The sequence below is a fragment of the Argiope bruennichi genome, chromosome X1 (assembly GCF_947563725.1).
Source record: "Argiope bruennichi chromosome X1, qqArgBrue1.1, whole genome shotgun sequence".
NCBI lineage: Eukaryota > Metazoa > Arthropoda > Arachnida > Araneae > Araneidae > Argiope > Argiope bruennichi.
In genome coordinates this window covers 54,508,658-54,534,370 of record NC_079162.1, presented here as the reverse complement: position 1 = coordinate 54,534,370, position 25,713 = coordinate 54,508,658, and the positions used below count along the sequence as shown (strand labels likewise).

The window sequence follows — 25,713 nt, the reverse complement described above, 5'->3', positions numbered from 1 at the left end:
TCATCCGGAATGGGCCCTAAGTTTGAATTTTGTTGGTCAGAAACTTAGATCATTTTCTTTAAAAAAGCATAAATAGAAAGCAAATTTTAATCTTCAAGTATAAAAATAGAAAGTTTTAAATACTAATTGATAATAAAAAAAAATTATATTTTGTGTCAGGTAAAATTTAGATATCCTAGATTAGCAATAAAATTTCTGATTTTTAACAAAAGGAAGAGTTATATTTTGAAGGGTTTCAGTTGCTTCTAGTTTACTTTTTAATTCAATTTTTCTTATAACTCTACAAATAAACAATGCTTCAAATTTAAAACGCATTTATTAGACCCACCTTATTTCTTATTTATGAAATTAAGCATATTTTTCAAGTAAGAAAAAAAAATGAAAAAAAAAAACAAAATAAAAAATAATATAAATATAAAAGTTGGAAAAGAACGTATATGAATTGTGTATGAAGAAGATTACATAATGAAATAAAAAGCAAAACTTTTCTCCAGTAGGAAAGTATAAGGTTTAGAACGTTAATTGTATACAACAACAACAACAAAAAAAAGGAATTCTGTAATGCCAAATTTCATAGGTATCTTGGAATCCGTACGAAATACTTATTATTTTTTCACCAATAGGCATATTTTTAAATTTCAGCCCATCCTTAGGGAATGAGGTCATAAAATATTAAATGTATTAAAGGTTAAAATCAAAACCAGTATTAAATGTATTAAAGGTTGAATCAAAACCAGTTAAAAATGGAAAATTTATAAAAACATAAAAAAAAACTATAGTAAATATCATTCAATGAAATACTAAAAAATGAAGACAAATCAGTAACAGAGGTATTAAAAAAAATAGTTCCATTTATTGGTTAGGATAAAGGGAAAGCTACTCAGCATGCTAAGCGGAATAGGAGTCCAAATACAAGATTAGAAGAACGACAACAAGGGACATGTTTCTTTTATTATGCTACAGCAGTAAAAAGCAGGAAGAATCTTGCTTTCATTCTATTCCCGACGGAAGAGGCTACGACATCACACATCAACTCAGGTCTCCGGAAAAACGAACCATCAATTTTAAAATGGTGAAACCTACTTTTAAAAAGGAGTAGCCAGTTATTTGTGAAAAAGATGAAGATGTTCAAACACTGCTCAACGATATTCAGAAAAATACCGAAGAAAAATATAACAGCCGGGATACTTTGTAAAAAATACCCGAGCACCATCGTATGTGATCTCCTAGATTTTAGCACTGTAGATGATATTGAAATTGCGGCACAAAAATTCCTTACACAGAATTTGAAACAAAAATTAGATTTATGATAAAACGCCGTAGACAATTCACATCACATTGGGTTTTGGAGACACCATCGGAGGGGATGGAAAAGATATTGGACACTAGAACCGTTACAATGAACTTGGAGATACACAAAATGAAAGAGTTCTTTCACATAAAAAACTGAGTAAACGCCTCGCATTCTTCAACTTAGAAAGGGACAGATGCAAATACAATAAATCAAGATGTGGATCATGCTTCGGAAGGCACAGAATCAGGAGAAGAGGGATTCCAGAATCAACCTGTAGTAATTGCAGTAAATTTAACGAAGTACATGGAACCAGATACAGCAAAATAAATAAATTAAAAAAAACAATAACATACAACAACTGCCTTTGCTTCAAAAAGGAGGCTATAAAATATTGTCGCAAACTGGACTACTGGTGATTTTTTTCTTAGAGCTTCCCTTTTCTGATGCATTATCAAAACGGTTTAATTCCAGACATCTACTCATCAAACAATTAGTTTTGGTCTACTCTTTACCAATATGGAATGCTGAAGAAATATTGGAAATCCCTACTTTTGTCCCAAATGAAATACTCTAATACAAGATGAAACACTCTGTTTATATTCAAAAATTAACAAGTTTTTCAACGAAATATCTAATGAAAGCAATGTGTGCACTCTAATCCAATGTTCAGCAAATGCACGATTCAGAAACTTCTAATGTTTCACGTAAATTTAAATTCACTTTTTTTGTGACATTTGACCAAATTTATTAATTATTTTCTATGAATGCATAGGTGCCCAAGCCTAGTAGTATGCGAACAAGATTTTTTCATTTTAATGTTTTTATTTTTAAGAACTGTTGATGCATTATCCCTCTTTCTATATTTTATTTCACTTTATTTTTCAGTAAATACTGAATTTTTGAATTTATATTTTTGTATTTTTCTTATTTATTTTTATTTTGCTTATAAGTTTTCGCTTTGTTATATATATATTAATTACTTGTTTAGTCTTCTTTAAAGTAAATGTATTTTTAACTTTATTTACAATCGATATTCGTTTATATTTAATATTTTAATTTATTTTTATGCATAATTTTTATAGTATGTTTAATTTTTTATTTTTACCACTATTTTAAATATTTATTTTTTGTATTTGATACTAAATTTTATTTATCTTAGAAACAATAATCTGTATTTGCTTATCATGTTTGGCGGTATACTGCAAGACCAGCAATGTAAATAATTTATATATTTTTTTCTAGATATAATAAGGTTGCTCGGGGGAGAGTTATCATACCGAGCTTTGTGGGGTGTTAGTTGCTACTTCCGTTTCACAGCTATTCGATTGTATTATTTCTGTAAAGGGAATGTGTGCAGGGAGGTAGAACGACATTATGTACTAATAGACAAATATAAAAGAAAGTTATAGCAGAAATCCTGAAAACATCTCCCATGGAAAATACTGGCAATGGCATGTCAAATTTTATGTTTGCACATTGCACCATTTGATCAAATCTCGCTGTTTGAAAAAAAAACTAGCAAAATATATGCTCCTTTCATGGTTTACTATAAATCGTTATCCAAGAATTATTTATATATTACAACACATTTTTGCGATAGTACAATGTCTCATGTACTTAGAGAATCAAGTTATGGTAATTATCCAATAAAGAACTGTTATTCTTAGTAGAGAAAAACTTTTATGGTATACTCGGAAAGTTTCCTTTTGTGCAAGTTGTTTTATTCACAAAGGAATATTAGATATCTAGAACTAGAGCAAAAAGGTTCAGAAATTTCGAGTTAGAGAAGAGATTTAAGAGCAAAGAGGATCTTCAAACCACCATAAGCTAATTTTGAGACAGATAACTATATGGATATCCCTAATTGGTAGTCTACAACAATAATAGAATCATTTATAACTATCTGAAATAAGCAAGAGTTAGAGCTGGTCGATGAAACAGGAACTAATGATATAAAGGTAAAATAGATTACAAAAGCTTCTATTTAGTTTTGGCATTTCAAACAAAAAGATGGGTTTATTAGATCATGATTTCTGGTCAGGAAACAAGCTTCGAACTTTGAAACGAAGTATCATTTCTAATCTGAAGTTACATTCCAGAAATAAATAAATATGATTTTATTTTCTATAAACATAAAATACATTATGTTTTAAAATAATGAATATTATTTGTAAATTTTTTAATAAAGTTCTTTTTAATTTAAAATTTTGCTTTATTTCCCAAAATAAAAATTTTTCCAAAAAAATAGGCTTAATAACAAAAAAAATGAATCTCGTGCACAAATTTCAATTTTAAAATGGGATTTATTAGTATGGTTATAAGAAAATTAAATTAATATTTGTTATTATTTGTTATTTAAAACTTAGACTAGAAGCAAACTATTAACACAGATCTTTGATTTGTTAAAAGTCGGTCCTTTTACTGCTACTCCTAGATATCTAAATTTTACGTGGGAAAGATTTACTTTCTTTCATTGTTAACTAGCATTTTTATTATTAAAAATAAAAATTTGCTTTCTGTTTATGTTTTTTTAATCGAAACACTCAAACTTTAGAACTATTCCTGGAGACCTGCATTTTTTCAGTTTGAATAAATATTTTTTCATAAACACATAACTATAGACTGACAATATCGCTTTTAATTCAAATTTTCAATTTCAGAAAAAAAAAATTGTTTTTCATAATGCACCTAATATGTACCGCCGAAGTGAGTACGCAAATTTGATGGAAAAGTTTTGGTTTTAAATTATATTAAAATTTATACTCAGCAGGATGAATTGCCTTTTATTAAATTAATCAATATTACGCTATTTTGAAGGGCAAGTTGGTATTTAAAACATAAATTTTGAAATTAACAAACCCTTTTAAGAGAATTGAACTCTTTAGAGTAAAATTCCCCTGATATTCTCAAAATTTTAATGCAAAGATAAAATATGAGTAAGGCCTGTGGAACATTTACGTGGATGTTATAAGGTATGAATAAAAATTCGCATTCTATCTTTAAAAATCTTCATAATCAATCACTGTTGCACCATTTCTAATATTGTTACCTGTGACATCATTACAAGCCGCATCTGTTATGGTACACAACAAAAGTAACAATATTAGCGTTAGAATGTAGGATCATAAAACATTCAAGCAGTAGAAACCAACGAGGATATTCTTTTCCTTCAACTTTTTTCTATTCTAATGCAATATGGCGTGTTTGTAGAACAGTGAAAATAATTAAGCATGTATTTTACATCAACACAATATGGCACGTTTTCTATAAGTACTTCATAGTACATTAAGGTACGGTGTTACCACCCCAATACCGTGCACGAAGCACATCGTTGGTGATATGGTATAACCCGAAAATTATCTACTAACAGCTACCCACATAAGTCTTAACCAAGGGAAACTTCATAGTACAGTGAGGATTATCAGTCATAGTAGGTGAAGACATGTATTTAGACAAATTCCTTAACCGATTTATTTTAATATATGTCTACACGTCTATAATTTGGGCTCTGAAACCAAGTTTCATATACTTATCTTCTAGGGTTTTGACTTATCGCATTCACATATCGATGAAATGACAGAAAGACAGTATCAACCCTTAGACGGAAGTAGCCCAGAATTATCTGTACATGCCAACAGTTCAGATAATAAAATTAAATACCAGACATAATCCATCTGGTTCTCTGGGTTTAAGAGTTATCGTGTTCGTATGCGGCCGAAAAATTGACAGAATGCCCTCTGATGGATTTCGCCTAAAATTTGATACTTTTTTATTGTAGGTTTCTTCTATCATGACTGTTAATTATATATTTATTTCAAGATTATTTAAATATTAATTATGTATTATTCATTCTAAGTATTAAATATTACCAAATCCTTACTGACATTTTTCTTACAAAGTTTATTGTTTTCTTTTTGTGTACTCTTAGTACAAGGTTACAAGGTATTCACTACTTGGATTTTTTGTGTGCATAAAATGAGCTTTAATTGTAATCCGATCAATTTCGAAATACCCTCATTCCAGCCTAAGACTAAAAATACTTATCGAGTATTGCTCACAGAACTCGTCCCACATGTTACTTGAAACCCCTATTAATGACCCAGTCACCCCTCAAGGGATAGAATTAGCCTCTTTCAGGAGTACGATTTTAAGCCACTGCGCAAAACAGGAAGTCGATATGGTGATCATTTGTAAGGAGGATTTGACAGAGAGCTTTCGTTAATCCTAACAGTATAAAGGAGGAATGCATTTCTAATGAACTTTGCATCTCGGACACACGTACTGAGGAAATCTGTGACTTAACACGTCAAGCTACTAAATCTGTTCGAATTAAGTTGATTGACGATTCCCTGAAAGGAAAAAGTTGTCATACTTATGAAGGAAGTCTATAATTAGACAACCCCTTTAGCTCGTCCTATCGAAGTACTTACTAATAAGAATGTCCACAGAACTATCCGCCTACGTGAAAAACTCACCGTAAGTCCCAATTTGACAGTAAGTCCCAGTTTTTTTAATGTTTTATATGAAAGCCTGTTCTTTTACGTTCTTAAAACCGTTTGTCTACAGAATTAGGAATTAAATGGAAGATATTTTTATTTAGATTATTTAAAAATTATTATCTTTATCTATCTTGTATCCTTTTACCACATACTAAATATTTTGAAATATTTTCAGTACGAATTTCCTTGTTTTTGATGGCACTGTTCTAATTTACTTAATTCTGAATTTTAAAGTACCTTGATTTTCCATTACAACCTATTTTCTGATAATAAACACATACAAAACATTTAAACGGTAGTTATGACAATTATTAATTAGTTAACATTAATTTGCAAGTTAAAATGGGATGAAATATTAAGATCTACTCCGGCATAGAAAATCACAATAAATTTTCATTAGAAGAGAAAAAAAAATCAAAGCAAAGAAAAAAAAATGAATAAACTCAAGAAATAAAAGAAATGATTCACCAATCAAGGAGTTAGAAAGAATTTTATCATCCGATAAAAAGATTGAAATGAAACCCATATTTCTCAAAAAACCCATATTTCATACTTTAAATCCATATTTCTCAAAATATGGTTTGTTCAGAACTTTTCGTTTTTCAAACACGAATACTAAAATAATATTAGAAATATGAATCTGAAATTTGGTACTTATTTTATTTCTAATACTCTCTATGAAATGAACCCAAAATATAAGTGCTGTGATGATACATTGCAAAATTACGCGGTATTTAAGATTTTTTTTTTAAAAAAAGATAATTTACATTAAATTCTTGTAACATACAAGAAATTTCATTTATTCTTAAACTTTTGGTTTAGTTCCCACTCAATATATTAATGATTACATATACTGTCCTCTGTTACGCCGAACTTAAAGAAAATAATTCCTTTAAATTATTAAAAAAATGTTTAAATTATAAAATTGCGTCTTAGAGTTTGAAAGTGGAAAATATTGCTTGAAATATCGTTATTTTTAAAAGAGGACCACTTAAATGAAATATCTTTCATTATTATTTCTAAAAATTAACATGAAATAGCTATTTTTTAATCAGCAAAGGAAAACATTAAAAAAAAAGATATCAAATAAGAATACTTTTAAGAAAATAAGTCATTATTTTTTTGTCGTCCGAGGAGTAAAATGAGAAATATTTTTTGATCTATTGATATTCATTGTTTTCAAATTCATCATTATGGCTTAGTAATCAATTGCTTATTCTTATATGTTTTTATTCAAGCTTACTTGTTTTATATTCGTAATATGGAATTTTGAAATGGATTTTTCAGTCCCTCCTATTTTGTACTAAAAATTCCGAAATTTTGCATATACGAGTCTCTGATTGCAAAACAACATTTTCATACTTTCAGAACTTATTCATTAGTTAACTGATAAATCTTTAAAATATTATTTTATAGCCACCTGGTAATGAACTTGAAAAGAACCAAAAAGATTTTTTAATATTTTTTATTTTATTTTAATAATTAAAATGCATCATGAATATCGTTAAAATGCAATTGACTTAAATTATATTAATAGCTCTTTGCATCTTTTAAAATTAAAAATAGTTTTTCACTTTTTAGAGGATTAAAATAAGCTTGTTTTTAAGGAAGCTATTACATTTCTTTATTTGCTTTCCTACAGAGATACAGTTATTTGGGGACTACTTGTTTTTTTTAAAAAAATCAGAAATGCTTCTTAATCTTAACCACATATAAGAGAGGGAAAAGTTATTATCTTGGTAAGCACTTAGTGAAAAATTTGCAGCAACCCTGAAGCTGCAAAGAAATTCTTATTTTTTTAATATACATTTTCTATGTACCTGTAAGATATATAATCATTTCAGCTTAATTCGCCAAATAGAAAATAAGGCAATTTGCAGTTTATTGCCAACTTAATGTTAAAGCATACTGACGCATAAATTGCTACTATATATTTAACTAAATATTGAAGATTGTTGGCAGGATCATCAGTTGCCACCTAAACTCAAAGTATTCGATTTTTAATGCGAGCCATTTGAAGTTAGACTAGTTCTCAGAGTTTTTTTAAAGTATATACAGGGTGTCTCAAAAACCTTGATCACGGCTTTTATTCCTTAAATATTGATCACAGACATATACTGTAAATTACAAAGTTGCGTAAAAAATGGTGCCAAATGTTATGAAATCGATTAAAATTTTCAAGGGATTAAACTTTAAAAAATACAAAATTTAAATTTTTATACGGACCTCGCACAAAAAATACCCAGTAAGTAAAATATGCCCCATCCTCTAATAAGGTCATGTACAAAATTTCAGAATTTTATCATAAAAACTCTCAAAGATATGTTAAAACAAATTTGCTGATGGGTCAATCACAAATTAAAATGCAAATGTTTACAGCTTCAGTGCAGATGACGCGACGCAGGAATGCATCCTAAGGAAATATGCTTTATATCTTTAGTTTTAAATACAAATTTTAAAATATATGCTTCCTGAAAAATACTTTAAAATTTTATATCATGAATTACAGAATATAACTTAAAAATAGCACAATCAATGAACTTGTAAAAAACTTAGGTAATCTTTCCTTTAAGTATTCTTTCCTTTATGTAGTCTTTCCTTTAAGTTGTGTTATCTTTCTTGTAAGTTATTATTTTTACAAATTTTTCATACTTTTGAACCAATAAATAGCAAAATTATTATTTATTTATTCAATCATTACTTTCTTTGTTAATATGTGTACGATCCTCTAAAACACGAACATCCGACATGATGTTTCCTGATTGCGAACTCATATCCATGCATCGAAAAGTGGTTTAAGTCTGCATTTATGTAGTTTCATTTCTTTCAGACTGTTTGTGATAAATTGCTGAAATTCTCTACATCAACTTATTAAAGGATGGGACACATTTTATTCACTGGGAATTTTTTTTGTATGGAATCCGTATAAAAATTTAAATTTTGTATTTTTTGAAGTTTAATCCTCTGAAAATTTCAATCGATTTCATAAAATTTTACACCTTTTTTGATGCAACTTTGTAATTTACAGTATATGTCTATAATCAATATTTAAGGAATAAAAGCAGCGGTCAAAGTTTTTGAGACACCCTGTATAATGTGTATTTTCCATGCGATAGAGTGATACACATTTCCATTAAATACTATTTAACTGTACTTCGATCACATATTTTCTGATTAAGGAAGGCTATTTTTGCTTGGCAAATAAAATATGTAAAGGAACTCTTGATGATTTCCAGATGCCTTCCCAGTTCTGATCGTTAAATGCCTTCGGACACTTAGTTTTTCCATTTAAAGAGCAAAAGAGGTGACGTAAAATCAGTTATAACCATGCAAAAGCGATACCAAAGAATCAGAAAACTAGCCATTACAGTGATCTTCCTCTTTTGTTTTCCAAACAACGAAATTGCGCTGTTATTGATTCGAGCATTTACGGCACTTACAATACTTACAATCATGTTAAAATTCATAAATTGCTCATTAGCATGTAAAAAATCAATTATGCTTTCTGTAATTTATTTAACAATAATATATATTGATGTTTTATAGCCTAAAGTCATCGAATTTGTTTCTTCTTTAGCTTAATGAGTTCTTCGGTAATAACCATCTTATAAAACTTATTTCCTATCACTTTTTGAATAATTGTCGTGTCATTTCTTCTATCGAAAAACAATATTCTGTTTTTGGTTATCAGGCCTTGAGTTCTTTAATGCATTTTTTTTAGGTTCTGTATTCTTTCTAGTATAATTTTTATCAGATAAATTACGTTTACATGCAGTAATTGATATTGTTGAAGCAGCTTTATCGGGTATCCCTGTTCGATAACATATGGAGGCAACAAATGGCAGTTCAATGTGCTATTGAGCTATTTTATTGTTATCTTCTTGTAAAGTTGAAGGGGTTGCTAAATTTGTAAAGGGGCTATCTTGTTCAACACTAATCATGATTTTTTTTGCCACTGTCTATTATTTATTAGGATTTTTATCACTATTAGCAAAACTACGCTTAATTCGTGCTTTTAGAGGATAAATTTAAAAAAAAATAGAAAGTTTGAAACAGAGCAAAATATATTTGATAAACTAGAAGATTTGCCTGTCTAGACTCGTTTTCACTCTGCTAACATTATGTCTGATATGATTGTCATAGATTAGCTAACAAATGTTGTAGCAGAAAATTTCAAGAACGTTGTCAAAGTGCTTCAAAAGTTGAAAAAAACATTGTGACATTGTAGATGTAAATAAACAGTAACATTAAAAGTTGTGTTTCCTTGCAGTAGATCTTCTCTATCCATAAGGTTCACGAACATCCAAATTAAAAATAGTTATTGAAATCGGTGTGAAACAAACAATGATCCACAAACAAAAAGAAATCGAACATGACATTGGCTTGGAACAAAATAAGATGAAAGGTCATGAAATATTGAAGCACGCTAAACATAAATACAGAGAAGTAAAATAAATATGATTAAATGAACAATAAAGCGAATAAGTTTATGCAAAAAATATTGAAAATATTGTACAATTATTACATGAAAAAGTAATTGATCTCACGAATGACCTTCCGCAAACGCTGAAATCTGCATTTCTACTGAAATGTTATGCAAAATACAAAATAAAATAGATTCTGAGAAAAATTAGAATACATTGGTCAATTAACCTTTATTAAAATCCGCCATAAAAATACAAATCAAATAGGAAGTTTGCAACCTTATAATTATATAATATTCAGAAACACTTAAAACTAATCATTAAAATCGGAACTAAACAAATGCCGATCTATCAACAGAAAAAAAAATACATTGCCAAACACAAAATTAAAAAGAAATGCTGAATAAGAGAAAAGAACTCAATACAACTGATATGCGCGCTTATAAACATTTCCGGGTATGCTTGTATTTACTAATCGCAAATGGCAAATACAAGCACACATAAAAAACACCCAAAATGTTAACTAGATACTGAAAGCGAGTTACCATACTGTACAGATAATCCTTATGTGAAGAGATATTTTCAAATAAACGGTACATCTTATAATTAACTAAGAACTGTGAATGAAAATTTCCTCTTCATAGAGGAGGTTATATCATAATGTTAACTTTTGCTTTTCGAACAATAAATGAGCTTGCATTTGCCTACCACCTTAGAGTAAAATGGGCAAAGGGATTATTAGAATTGGAACACAAGAATGGAAATATATCCATCCACGACATATTTAACCAGAATTGAGCACTATCGCACAGGATTTTCCGAAGATTTGGAGCTAAAACCTCCGATCATCCAACACCACCGCTGAAACTCTACCAGGCCCCATTTAACCTAAGAATTAAACATGAATTCATTTAAAGAAATTCATAAAATTGTCATTTGGTTAAAAAAAAAAAGAGTTGGTTAGAGTCAATCAGAGTGATATCACAGTTTCATGGCAAACGTAATTGTGCATAACATATACAATGGTGTTTTACACTATGCAAGGAGGTCACATCTTCTTTCTTTCTTCAATATTAAATTATTTCCAAAACTATGCTAGTGTGACATATTTGACATTTATCAAATAAGCTCTCATCGGCTACATTTAAAGAAAAATAATATGCCATTCTCATGATATCAAGATGTATGAATTCCATGAGATGTAGGATTAGCAATATTTTTTTCAAAGTTCTCATGAGTTATTACAAGTCATCTTTGACGACCAGCGTATATTTTAATAGTATACGAATAGTTTAATGTATTCATGTTAATCAATTTTGAAGCACTGCATCTTATAACAAACAAAAGAATGTATTATTTTAAATTATGCTCGTTCAATGAATAAAGAATATTCTGTGTTGCTATGTTAGCGAACGGGTGAAATAAATTGGCGAAATTTGTTCAGTGAGTGAAGCTAGGGACTCTTATAAAGTTTTGTTTTGCGATATCTGTCAGAAATGAAAGGCGGTAGGTGTTCATTCCAGTTTCATTATATTAATGCCCCGTTTCGAAGCCATCCTAGGGTTCGTAAATTTCAATCGCGATCAGTTCACACACGCTTCTTCAAACTCCCGCACCACACCAGATGGAGGACATTTGGTTCCATGGAATTTAACGTGTTCCAGATCAGCTTACACGCCGGTTCTTTGGTGGAATTAGATTTTGAACCTTGAATCCTCTGGGCCTGAAGACTATATTTTATCACTAAGTCTCTGTGTTCCTCAAGAGTGGTCAGGAACAGACGACAAGTGTGGATGATGTATTGATGATGTATCTAGAGGTCATGCGTTTTCATATGAAATAAAAGCTGTCCAAAACGGTAAAGAAATTGTGAGAAGTTCGACTCTTTCAAGGTTTTCCTCCATAGTAATATTCAGTAAAAAGAACAATTTTTTTAAAGATTTTTCTCGAAAATATAGAGTGATAAGGGCTAAAGTCTGCTAATGACATATCAAAGGGGAATAAACTTTTATCTGAAATCAAAATTGCCAAAATGGGGCCAGTGAATTGCGCTTTGGTTAGTGAACTATTTTAATTATATATTTTCTTTCTTTATCTCAAGATTAATTGGTACGAAGTAATTTCTAGAAAATAATAAACAGTATTGTTCTATCGTTAGAAATCTTAATTAAGATTTTCAAAAGCTCATTAATTACCATATGATATCACTTTAAAAATAAAACTCGGCGTGTTTTATTCATCTACATTAAATATCCAACCATCATTATTAGGAATATTTACCACGTACAAAGAAAAAGAACCGGTTTGCAGAAATAAATGTGTTTAATAATCCCAAACACAAAATGTAGATAATGAAGCGGAACTAGATAAATGAATTGCGTTGAGAGAGGGGGGGAGAGCAGAGTTTAGAGAGTCAATTCATGTAGAAGTTCAGTTTCTTTACTGAAACGCGATTTGTTTAGCGCTTTGGAGTGCTAACGAAGACAGTATTTCTAGCGAAAAGTTAATTAACTTTTAAACGCCGGAAACGACATTAAGATGACTTGGCATATTAATCAAACTGACTAGAAAACACTTTCACAGTAATTCTGAGAGCTAACAAAAAAGAAGTTAGCAGTTCATAAGTGGAATTGAAATGCATCCTTCATGGACTGAGCACAGAAAATGATTTGCTTAAAGCTTAGATGTTAGTTCTGTGTACCTCATTTTCAAATTGCTTCCGTTTTGAATTTTAATATAAATGTGTTTATTTAACAGAGGATAAATAAATTTTTCACCCTATTATATATAGAGAGAGAAATTGAAAAAATAAGGTGTTTCTTATCTATATTCAGTGCAAGATTTCTAATAAAATGCCAATTATTTATATTGATTTTTAAAATTCCTTAGCATTTGAATCAATTCCTATTTATCGCAGTTATGTTTCGCATAACTAATTAATGCTTGAACTATTTCAAATTATATTTATTAGTTAAGATAAGTGGAAAAGTACCAATATAGAAATACTTCATGGTTAAAATTTTAATGTATTACCGATTAATTATTTAATTGCATTCAACTTAATTAAAATTATGTATTCATTATTTAATTGAATTCATTCATATCATCGTTTAGATATGATCAAACACTTTTATATCAAATTAGCCCATTAACTGGTTTGTCTGTACGCCATTTACGATCATTGATTTATCACATTTTTATATTTTTAAACAACAGTTAAGTCATTCGTAAATTGCAAATCATATGAAAATTGCATGGAATAGATAAATATTTCAAGCATTTTATATGCATTCTCATTTGAATTAAATAGATAAAGTATTCCCAAATTAGAAGGTTTAATCTAATTAGGTAGTAGAGAAAATAAATCAATTAAGGACTTAAAAGCAGAATGATCTAAAAATGCTAAATAGCACTACAAGCTCCGAAGGGTAAACTGTTATGCATCCCATGGCTAACGTGATTAGTAAAATTGTCCAAATACTGCTGCATCTCCCTTTCTGAGCGGGTCAATACATTTACTTCTTACTTTATTGAGGTGAATTATTTTCTTATTTATATGAACTCTAAAATAATATATTTCAATTCTTCTGAAGAAAATTTGGGATTCTATTAAACGGGCGTTATATAATTATGCAGTTGGAGGATTGTGTTTGTTTTAATGAAATCAAATCTCAAGACTATTCATTTTGAGTAATCTTATTTGGCATAATACTTTAATAGACATTGATTCTTCCAGAACGCGCTTTAAATTGTGATAACAAATTTCAACTGGGTGAAATACACCAATTTTTCGACAACTTTCATTTCAAGCCAAAGGTCCAAGAAGATATCGCCTAAGAAATTCAAATCCTAAATTACACTGCCTGTTCTATTATATTTTAAAGCCTCCGAGAACACTACATATTTATATATATAGATATGTATTTTAGAAATCTCAAGATATATACTTCAAATGCCTACAGTATTATTTTAAATTTTGACTTATCCTTATAGTATTTGACCTGAATTATAAATCGTTTTCAAAGTAAAAAGATTTGCTCTATGCAGACGCAGTTGTAAACGTCGAAATTCGATCGTTCATTAAAAACATTTGAGTGATTTTGAGCATGTCGTGATTGTGGGAGCCAGAAAAACAGGTACCAATTGCCTCAAAAATTACTAATATTTTCAGTTACTTTTATTACTCATACATTTCTAAGTATACATTATTACTTAGACTTTTTCTCGGGTAATAGCTGTTCACTCACATAGCAATAGCGGTTCACTTCTTCAAAGGATGACAGCCAACCCAAAAATGAGAAATAATTGGACTGGAAGAAGTTATGGACGAAAGAAATGCGAAATGACTGGCAAGCATTGTGTGTAATAATAGAAAAGTTACAACGGATAAATGGAAGTCCAATATAATGAATGGTTTTCAAAATTATTTTATACCACTTTACACGAAATAGATTTTGTAAGGAATTGATTTTAATAGCCAACGTCAGAAACACAAGAGTTCATTTGATTTATTTGCAAAACCAAAAAAAGGCAGTTTCTGCGTGCTAGAGACCAGCGGCAATGCATATTTGATGAATGGAAAACATTGCTTGATCTTACAGTCGAGATTTCTCCCCAAAAATAGTGATGACAGGGTTCTTAGTTATTCGTTAAAAGGATAAAGTGGGTGGGTGGGATTTACTCACAGCTCCAAAACGCCAACATGCAATCTGAAATTAAGGGTTGCCAATTTTGTTAGCATGCATTTTATTTCTTTTAGAAAACATGTCAGTCACTGCTTTGAAGAATAGCTGCTTCCATCAAAGCCATAGGACACTTGTCATTACAAATATCGAGAAACATAGTATTTGTAATATTGAGGCCATTCGGTAAATGCATGAATGTATGCTTATTTGCTTCAACATCATTGTCAAATGGCTGGGGAGCTTTTAAATGGAACTTATTACACATAACGTTATTGATTCACTAAAATTAGACTAGGAATAACTCAAAACCGACACAATTCCTTGAAGTGGTTGGGTGGGGTTGGCAGTTTTAACGATAATTCTGATTTATACAGTCAATTCATTATTACAGAATCTTCAAAGATCATGCTTTTCAGGTGAGCAATTTCATATTGTCTGCTCAAGTATTTGTTTCGCATTAAGTTTATTTTTACACTTGGGGGATAATTTTAAAAGTAGTTTGCAAATAACTTTCATGGCAATAATTAGCTAATTAAATTAATTTATTCCTCTAATCTCTTTCATTATTATTCTGAAACAAAGACTTACTTTATTTTTCATAATTTTTTTATATTACTGACATTTCTAACCAGTGATATTTTTTCACATTACTTCAATTTTTTTTCGTCTTAGAGCAGAGTAACTTGAAATGAAAAGAGTTGAAAAATGAGCTTGGCAGCATAATAAAGAAAATAAATGAATATATTATTTTATAAAAGGAATAATAGTTGTGTTTTCAGTTTGTAAACTACATTAAATGAAATTTGAACACCACTGTATTAAAGATATTAAAACAATGGACAGTTACTTATTTTAAATTCTTCCTCTTTTGGTCTATCATAAGAATCTGATGAGAAAATGATCATGCAAAGCAGCGTGCTTAGGAAGTTACATATACAAATACTTCATGAAATCTAGTTCCAAGCCAAATAATTATCAGCATTTAATTAAGAAACTATGTTAGTAATTGACATAAGCATACAGGCACAATTCTCATTATTAAAAGGAAAGATTCCAGATTTTATTTTTTCATAAGTTCTTTAGAAGTAAAAGAGTGAGTTAGTTGCATAAAGATATTAGACAGGAACACAGGACTCCGAGGACTTTTCAAGGAAATCTTGCCTCTTTTATAATATTTGTCATAAAAAAATTAGAAACATTACCATAACGTCTCAAAGGTTTTAAATTGCCTTTCCCGTGTTGCCAGAATTTTAAATTATAAGATTTGAATATGGCTAATAAAAAAAGGCAACAACATTAAAATAGAGTTCTTGCTGCTTGGAGCTGAACTTTCCGTGCTATAATTCACCTTGTTATTTTCCCATCACAGACTTTCTTATGCAAATAATAATGATAATTTAAGTATTGTTGTACCTAGAGATCCCTTTAAAAAGCTTTGAAGTAATACAAGTGAACTGAAATCAGTTTTTACATTCCGTTTTACTTTAAATAAACACAAGGGACAATGCTTAAGATCATTTCTACAAAAGTTTCTTTATTTCAGCTTGAAATCATACCAAAAAGTTTATCTGAAAGGTACATATATTATTTTAATGAGGTACTACTGAGAATATTATAAATGAGTCACATTTTGATATTTTCTTATTGCATAAGTATACATTTATAAAGAAGTCCCTTTATTTCATTGATAATTTTTAAAAGTAATTGATGATGTGAGATCTGATAATGATGGAAGAAATCAATTTTTTGAAATACCATTGGAGCTATCGAAGTCTTTAGTTATTCAAATAAAACAGAAGATTATTTTTATAGTTATGATAAAAAGTTATTAGTGAAAAAATAGTTTCACATGAAAGGAATGCAATTTAATCTAAAAATCTGATACGCAACTAAAGATTATTCCAGATTTACGATATGGATATTTTTCCATGTAATAAATATTTTAATATTTAAATTAATGAAAAATTCTGCTTCCTAAAATTAAATTTGAGTTTCTAATTTTTTTTTCAGTTAGCAAATTCAAGGACTTTACATTAAGGCTTCCCGAAAATTTTTTGTTGCTATTTACTAAAGAAATATTAGTTTTCAAGATTCAAGTTAACTTAAAAAGAAAAGCAGAAATGTTTCCACTTGGCCACCACAGTTCTGGGGCTCTGGTTGTGCAATATAATTCTAAAGTCAGTAGCCGGACTAGTATTGTCAAACTAATGGCTATATTTATGAATTACAGTAGTTTTATAAGGCTGATTTTCAAATAAAATGACGGTTATTTGCAGCAAAGTATAAAACAAAATATAAGGTAAATTAAAAAAAAAATGCTTTTATATTGTGTATAGACGTAATTTGATGCAGAAGACTTTCAATAATCCAGCACAGCATGATTACGAACCTTTTACAGATTTGCATTTTCAGAAAAGCGAATGGAAAGGGTTCAAGAGAAAAGTTAATGATAGGGAATTCAGTGACCTTGAAGCCACGTAAACAATAGGATTTCGAATTACAGATAGTAATGTTTATTAAATATATCAGGAATTTCGAAACAATGGATAGTAACAAAATCTTGAATGTGTATGAATCATTCGACAGTTTGCAAAAATGTGATGTAAGGCTTAAAATTTTCATCAGTTAAAAATGTTAGATAAATAAATTTTCGTCTAATTTTTCATATCATCAAAATAAAAAAAGCGGTTCTGTTTCAAATGTCAATGTAATAACACAAATATTAGACACGTGCTTCATTTTGATGGAAGCTTGATCATTTATTTATTGAAAACAAAAATAAATCCATCTAATACTTTCATTCAGGGAATAACACGTTTCAGTAATAAAAGACACACAGAAACCGTATTTCACTAAAAATAAGGAGGGAGAGAAAGTCCGATTATAAATACACCTCAAATACTCAAGATTCTCTAACCTTTCCTTGAAGAGAAAATTACGTTATATCACGAATACGACAAACGCCAGATGATTTTTCCCAAATACAATCCACGAGATTCGAAGTGAATGCTATCAGATAGAATTGATTTCCTAGCAAAGCTGCCAAGAATACATTGGTTTGCTTACAAAATACATAAATTTTTAAGACGAAATACGACGATAAACGAGACTTTAATTTGATGGAGTTTAATTTTGGAAAGATTCCGTGTTGTTGCGCATTAAAATAAGTTGCTCAGCATGAGGTAAGAAAAAGCAACAGCCCATCTTCTAGCGCATGTTCAGTGCGAATCATTAAATATGGTCACGCAAACGGATTGTTTTTCCCGATGGGAGATGTCTGGGAACTTCTCGGACAAAATTGAATGGGTAAACAAGATGACAAGTAATAAGGGGGAGTACACCTGGTAAATAAACGGATAAAGGAAAATCGGTGACTATTTCAAAAGAATTAAAAATGTGGAGGATGGATGATAAGTTAGTTCAGAATTCAGTGTGTAGCTATAGAGATAGCTTTACGCATATCTAAATCATTCTAATTGAAAAGAAAATTTGTTAAGGAATGCATTTTCTGACTGTGCTACAAGGTATATTGAATAAATTTATTCAAAATTGAGAAAGTCATATTTGATAAAGTTTAAAAAAATTGTTATTTTCATTACAAAAGTTGTAAGGAAATGACGAAAATATGTAAAAATTGTCCATTTTTATAAAAAAATTAGATTGTGATAATTATAGTATATATATAAATGAACTACAGAAAGTTAAAATTTTCAAGAGTGTATAAAAAGTTACAATGCAATAGGTCTACGATAAATTAAGTCAGATTAGCCTCATAGAATATGGAATACGCCACAACAAAGCCTACTATAAAAAGTATCGAAACCTTTGGTTGTGTTCATCATTAATGTTTTTTAAAGCAAACGAATTGTTCATATATAACGTTTTCATCTAATGACTGCATAGTTGAAAGTTTTTCGCATGCAGAACTTAAAGTCCTCTATTAGAAATTTAGAAGACTACCGAATAGATTCTACTCTTGGAAGCTGTGGCGGCTCTTCCATTAGGGCTGCACAGCTGGAATACATCCTACATTATTTCAAAATATTATTTTACAGCTCAGTTCGTCATTTTATTCCTTGATGTATTATTTCAAGATATTATTTAATAGCTCAATTCGCCATTTTCTTCCTTATAATTCAACATATTGCCGATAGGTGGGTTAGTTGCATTCTGTTATCGTAATTAAACTGATCAAATCTTTTATAACTTCCTGAAACATCTTGACATTGGAAATAAAAGTCATGACTTATTAGATTTCTAGCACAGAATAACCATATTTTTAACTTGGGAGGAAACGGTCTTCAAAGAACTACAACGAGAATAGCCCAACATAGAACAAAGGAAAAATCATATACTTTCATTCTTCTTTTCTCCTTTTCGGCCAAACTACTTTGTTTCTCTTAATATTTTTTTTTAAATTTTCGTTTTGATATTCGAGATGAGGAAAAACACCACATTTATTTTATATCATCCTTTTTTAATGTACGTTCTAATTAAATGAAGTTGGAAATTAATTTAGATCACAATTAGAATATTTTTTGAAATATTTATCATTATTTTAATTCATATAATAATAATACAAAAGACATCTAAGATACTCAACATTGTCCAAATGATTTGTCTGTTAAATTACATTCTTACTTAATAGCAGATGTTAAACCATTTTCTGTTTCTTGTTATTATTTTTATTACATATTTGCTGTATATCTTATTACATATTTGGTGTCTTAATCTGATGCAGTAAGTCAGATACTGATTGGAGAACTATTCAGATATATTTTAAACCCACTAAGTATTTAATGATAAGCGCTTGAAGGCAACTCTACTGGATGATTATTCCTAGCTGACTGATTTAAATTTTCGGTCAACATACATGGTTTGACTTATTACTATGGAGCTATGAACTTTCCTCAATAACTATTTAACATGAATGGAGATGGTGATCACTGCTTTAAAGGTCAAAACTCTGATCGATGAATTATGCCATGAGGAAGCCTTCTGTGTCTTCTCTCATAAATGTTTAGCAACCTCATGGGAAACGCTGAATGCTTATTATAGGTGACTGATGAGAATCAAGCCTCAAGTTGTTGCACTTTCCTCAAGGTAAGCCACCTTATCAACAATATTTACACGTAGAATTTTGATAAGGCTTCTTCTCTGGTATTATGGCAATTGTTTTAAACCGAGAAAACTTCGAATTGCATTCAGTTATTCAGGATATAGCGTTCTGATTTTAATTATAAACTAATTATAGGTAGATAGTTATATTAATATTCCGTTTTTAAACAACTCGAGGACTGTTTTAGGGCTGACTTAATGGGAATGGTTTTGAACTTGGAATATTTTGCTTCAGTGTCAAGGTATAGCTACTAGGCCACCAGCCACCGTGACTCCAAATTAAGACATTGTCGCAACGGCACAGCAACGATAAATAATGGTCGGGCAAAATTTTATTTTTTCGCCTACCCGTCATATTTGATTCTTAAAATAGCCTATCTGCAAACCGAAAGGCGAAGGTATCCCTTTTTACCCTATTTACCACTACCGAATTTTTATCGATTATTATATTAAATACTACTTGCACCGGATTTATGCGGATATTCCGAGGAATACAGTCTCGAATCCGCACCCCTCCAGTCTCTAAAATGAGATTTTACCTTGAGGTCAAGCACTTTGAATAAAACCGTAACAAAATTTAATAGTATATTGCGATGCTTTAATTAATCTATGAAAAAGACTGACGAACTTCATAAGGACGACATATCTAGTAGAAAAGTTGGTCATTATGATAGGGCATTTAATTTGAATTATTTGCTGTAATAAATTAAGTTCATTCGTTTTTCCTTTTACTCAGTCGAAACAAATTTTTGTCGCAAACATTCGGGAAAAACCCCTATAAATTTAGAATGAGAAGCGACAATAAAATTCAATCAAAATCACCAACAATAATGATATTTTTCTCAGATATCCGCTACAGAAGTTTGAACACAGTTTTTTTTTAACAAACATTCATTTTTCTTTAATTTAAACTGATTGTTTGAAAAATTAAAGGATTATTATTAGTGACGCAACAAGATTTGTTATTTTAGTGCAATTATGTAAAAAATATATTATTTTCTCAATGTTTGTGTTATACAGCGATTATCGAAGTTATAAGGAATGGCAATAGTGCAGTTTCCTAAAAAACATTAATTTTACCTAAGCAAGAGCCCTATGATTGAAATTCTTCTAAAACCAACCATTTAAGAAATGCAGTACAGCATTTAGATTGATTATATTTCATTTTAAAATGGTTTAATTGTGTTTTCTTTCACGACCCTGCATGTGTGTTAAGATATAACTTTATTTTAGGGCTATGAATTAAAGGAAAAAATCATAAAATGAAAAATTACTACATCACTTCTTTGAAATTAACTGAATTGTTGAACCAGCCAACATTTTCATAAAACATATTTCAAAATTATAACTTACATCTTTATATTAAACGCACAAAAATAATAAAAATAGAAAACACCAATTTGATAATGACAAAATAATTACTTACCATAAAGTAGTTTTTTCATTTTCCTTTATAGTAACACCCAAAGATGGGACAACACTACCAGATTTCCTGATCTTCTCTTTGGTGGCTACACTACAACAACCAGCTGGTTACAAATTGAATGGCAGAAGAATGCGGTTCGTTCATTGTAAGGAAATTCCTCCGAAGATCCAGAACCTTCTCCTGTTGTAAATCGAAATACAATATTAATTTTTGAAAATGTATACTAGTTTTTTATTTATTAATATAATTTAGGACACAAGAGTAATTTCCTATAATAATGCTTTTTGTTATTATTATCAATTCCATTGGAATCATTCGTTATTAGTTTTGATTATTCTAATATATTACGGTTTTGTATTTCTACTATGTTATTCTCTATATCGAATTTTTTTTTTTGTTACCATCCAAACAGTTATATTTAATGAAACTTACCATAAACAATTGTATCGTTTCATCTTTGACCGAATTTATCTTTTTTTTTTTTTTTTTTGTGTGTGTGTGTGTGTGTGTGTGTGTGTGTGTGTGTGACTGATGCTGCATGAAACAAGAAATTAAGAGATGAAAACGCATAATTTTATAATTTGAGAAATAAGACTACAAATGTGCGATCCAGAAATTAGTTGAAGTGTCATGTGTTATCTTGGGTCATTCACTCTACCAATCCATGATGCATCTAGTACAGTTAAAAAAAATTTCATTTTTTCATATTTAAAGTGCGCAAAGATAAAAGTATCGTAATCGTCGAAATATTCCATTTTGAGATTTTTATGAATCCAAGCTTTTCAAATCTCCCCAAGACTGAAAAGTACATTTTAGGAAATATGCCTGTTTTTTTTTTTCAGTCTGTTAACCAAATAACTCAAGAAAGCAAGTGATAATCAGACATGAAATTTAGTATGTGGTTTTTTCACCTATTTGTAGGAATTTGACAAATTTTGGATGACATTTGTCTATTAACTCGGTCTTATCCTACGAACTCGGTAACTTATAAGTGCAAGCATCTATATGAACGAATTTAAATGTATATAATTATAATGCAGATATGTGCCAAATTTTGGCCTTAGATATAAAAGGAATGACCGATTGTTATTCCGTTTATTTATGAAAAAGTATTTCTCAAAAACGCACTAAACTCAGACAAATGAAATTTAGTATGTGGTCTTGTCACTAATCTGTATCAAATTTTGAGACTAATCTATGGACAGGAAATGATCCAAAACGTACATTTTTATTCCCCTCACTATGAAGCATAAAGTGAACGTTATATTATGTTTATATATGAAAACTCAAGAACACTCAAGAGAGTTTTTAAACTGAATAATGATTCTAAATTCGTTTTAGTGTAAATTCTTTAAAATTACTATAGGCGAAAATTATTTATATGCATACAGACAATTCAAAATACTGCCTCACCAATTCCATTTGCAAATGATCTCAAAGTTCCTTAAATATTTTAATACTCTATTGTAATTTTCTTGTCTTTACGAATATTAGCATCATATTATGCGAGTTGAAGTTGATTACTTTTACAGATAATATCTCAAATCACACTCACTCCTTTCAAATACAAATATCTTTCTAAATTTAAAAAAAAATCACGCCAGAAAGAAAAGAAAAGCAAAGAAGATTAATGTCATTTTTACTAATCTAAACGAAAGAATTCCTCAAGCCATACGATATGAAAAGATAAATCAACAGTGAAACATTTGTTTCGCTCAATCAGACAATTAATACTTGTTTCCGGTAAATTAGTATTAATAATAATCTGAGCAACACATCCAAAGAATATATTCAAAAAAAAATGAACATTTTAAAAATTCACAATTACAAATGCTCAGGGTAATCTGTACTGAGTTAGGAGAAATTATTTTAACATTTTAAAAATGGACAACAAAATGTGTATTAAATTACAATTTTTTTATTTAAATAATTTTCTGATTTCTAGTCCTGTGTATGTGAAATTTTATAATTAGTTTTAAATTAACTTTCTGATGAGTTAGCGACTTGTCATGCCACAATTTACCAGTAATGAATGTTTCTAGTCATTTTAAAATTTGTGATGAACACATAGACAAGAAAACGAATTAATATTCAACTGCCATTCAATTCTGACCAATGATTAATGTTTCAAGTCTTTACAGTCCAAAATCTTTAATGCTCATAGGGAAGTAAGTTTAAAATCATTTGCAAAGTATGAATTGAATATTCGAACAGAACAAAATACGATATAATAAAAGCGTATTAAAAATATAACCGAAATAATGATTTATTTCCAAAACATGGTTCCGTATTGTCAGAAATAATGAAAATATGATTGTAATTTACTCTTTATTAAAGAAAGTGATATTCCTTTGATTTTTGAATGTGAAATTTATCGTCTTTACTTTTGTTTAATATGTAATGTCCCCTCAAGTATAAGAAAAATGATATCATCACGAAAAAAAAGAGCATTACCATGAAACCTATTTTTTCACAATTCAAAAAGTATAAAACATTACATAAAGAGTCACTGAATATTATTTTTCAAAATAAAAATTGATAACTACCATACACACCCATCCACCTGTTGAATAAATGGAAGCGATCAAGACCTATTATCGTGATATCGTAGAATTCAAACTCACGCAATCGTGTGAGGTATGAAGAGGAACACAGATTTAGCATTAAAAGGCGACTGCACCTGTTTCAGTGGGCTAATGGTGACAGGTAATAAAGAAATGAATATAAACGAACTGTAATAGAGATGCGATCATGGTAAAAGATATCTTTAAAAGATATTAGCTTTTTGTTAGAATGTATAATTGATGATATCTAAATATAATACTTGTTCGCTAACTGTAACCATGTAGCACTTCTTTTAAAATGATATAAGTCTTTAGAATTAAAGCTCCTTTTTGAAATGACCATAGAAGGAAAACTATTGAGCTAAATGTTATCAAATCTAGTGATAGTTTGCAAGACAACATGAGATTTTATTTTCCACACAGAAAAAAAGTTCTCAAGTTGCCGTTCGGTGATTTTAGGATAATGAAATGGAAATGAATGTATAACATAAAAGATCAGTTTTGCCAAAATCCTGTAATTATGGAAGTTGACGTTTCCATTTAGGTAAAAATGGGCCTCCCACAAGATATTTCTTAGCCAATTTTAGTTAATATTTCACGTTGCGCAATTACCTGAAAGCGGTGAGTTATTTTTAATTTCCTTATGGGGAAGGGTTTTTTTTTATTTCTTCTATAATAAAATTATCGAGTTTGATAACATTTTTTCCAATAGGTTTCTTTTTATTTCTATTTAAAGTCTAATTTTAACTATAAAAACATTGTGCTTCACATTTAAATAGTTGCTAGATAATTTGTATATTTTAGGTGAAAATATTTATTATAATTAAAGCTATTATTGCAGTCCAATCTTGTCACCAGTCGAAAATCGATAACTCTTCCCAATATATGCATATTTTCTCAGCTGATACAAGTGAATTTTGACTCAAAGATCATACCGCTAAGAATTTTCGTTTTACTCTTAATTGTCATCCCTCTTTGTTTGTAAAAAGAATTCACGAATAATTTTTCAGTTAAAAAGTAAATTTTTCCTGTCGAAAAAGCTATTAATTGAAAAATTCCTAAATTTTAAAAACAGAAAAATTATTTATAGAAGCGAGAATCAAGCTGTTTTGTACTTTAAATATGATGTTTAGCCAATAAAAAGTTACCAGAAATAGATATTTTATATTTTTTTCATTTGAATATGTAATTCATTTTTAGATTTTTATGGCATTTCGACAGATTGACTCGAGTTCCTCATATTGTTACTAAGTTTTGCTGAAGGATTCTGTGTTCAAAAGAAAAGGCAACCACGTTTTGTAGTAAAACTACACGGAACAGCAAACAAATCAGGATTCTGAAGAAGTTGTGACTACAACTGTTCAACATGCAAATGCAAATGGTACTACTAATTTATCCAAGCGATGTTTAATGATATTTTCTCTTAAAAAATTTCTGCAGGTAATTTTTTCAAAAATAAATTATTTGTACAACAATGCATTTTTCTACCTAAAATTTTATTTCTATTTCTTCAAAAGAAAATAGTCAGGAATGCCTTTGTAGAAAAGTTGTGTAGTGTATAAATACCTCCTGTTTAATTTGAATCGCTTTATTATCTTAATCGGGTTTCACACTATTTAAAGTTGTTTCTTGTTCATAAATATGGAATATTATAATCTATTTTTTATTAACTTCCTAATGAATTAAATGTTTGAAATTATTTA

General features: G+C 29.4%; 1 protein-coding gene across 1 annotated transcript in view; it reads left to right on the top strand.

The window, feature by feature from the left end:
- The window catches only part of LOC129959225 (piggyBac transposable element-derived protein 3-like), a 43,685-nt gene extending 22,050 nt beyond the window's left edge, over positions 1-21,635 (top strand). Inside the window, exon 4 of the mRNA XM_056072049.1 lies at positions 21,478-21,635. Within this exon, the coding sequence (XP_055928024.1) occupies positions 21,478-21,635 (158 nt within the window). The remainder of the gene's footprint in view (positions 1-21,477) is intronic.
- Positions 21,636-25,713: the final 4,078 nt, after the last annotated feature.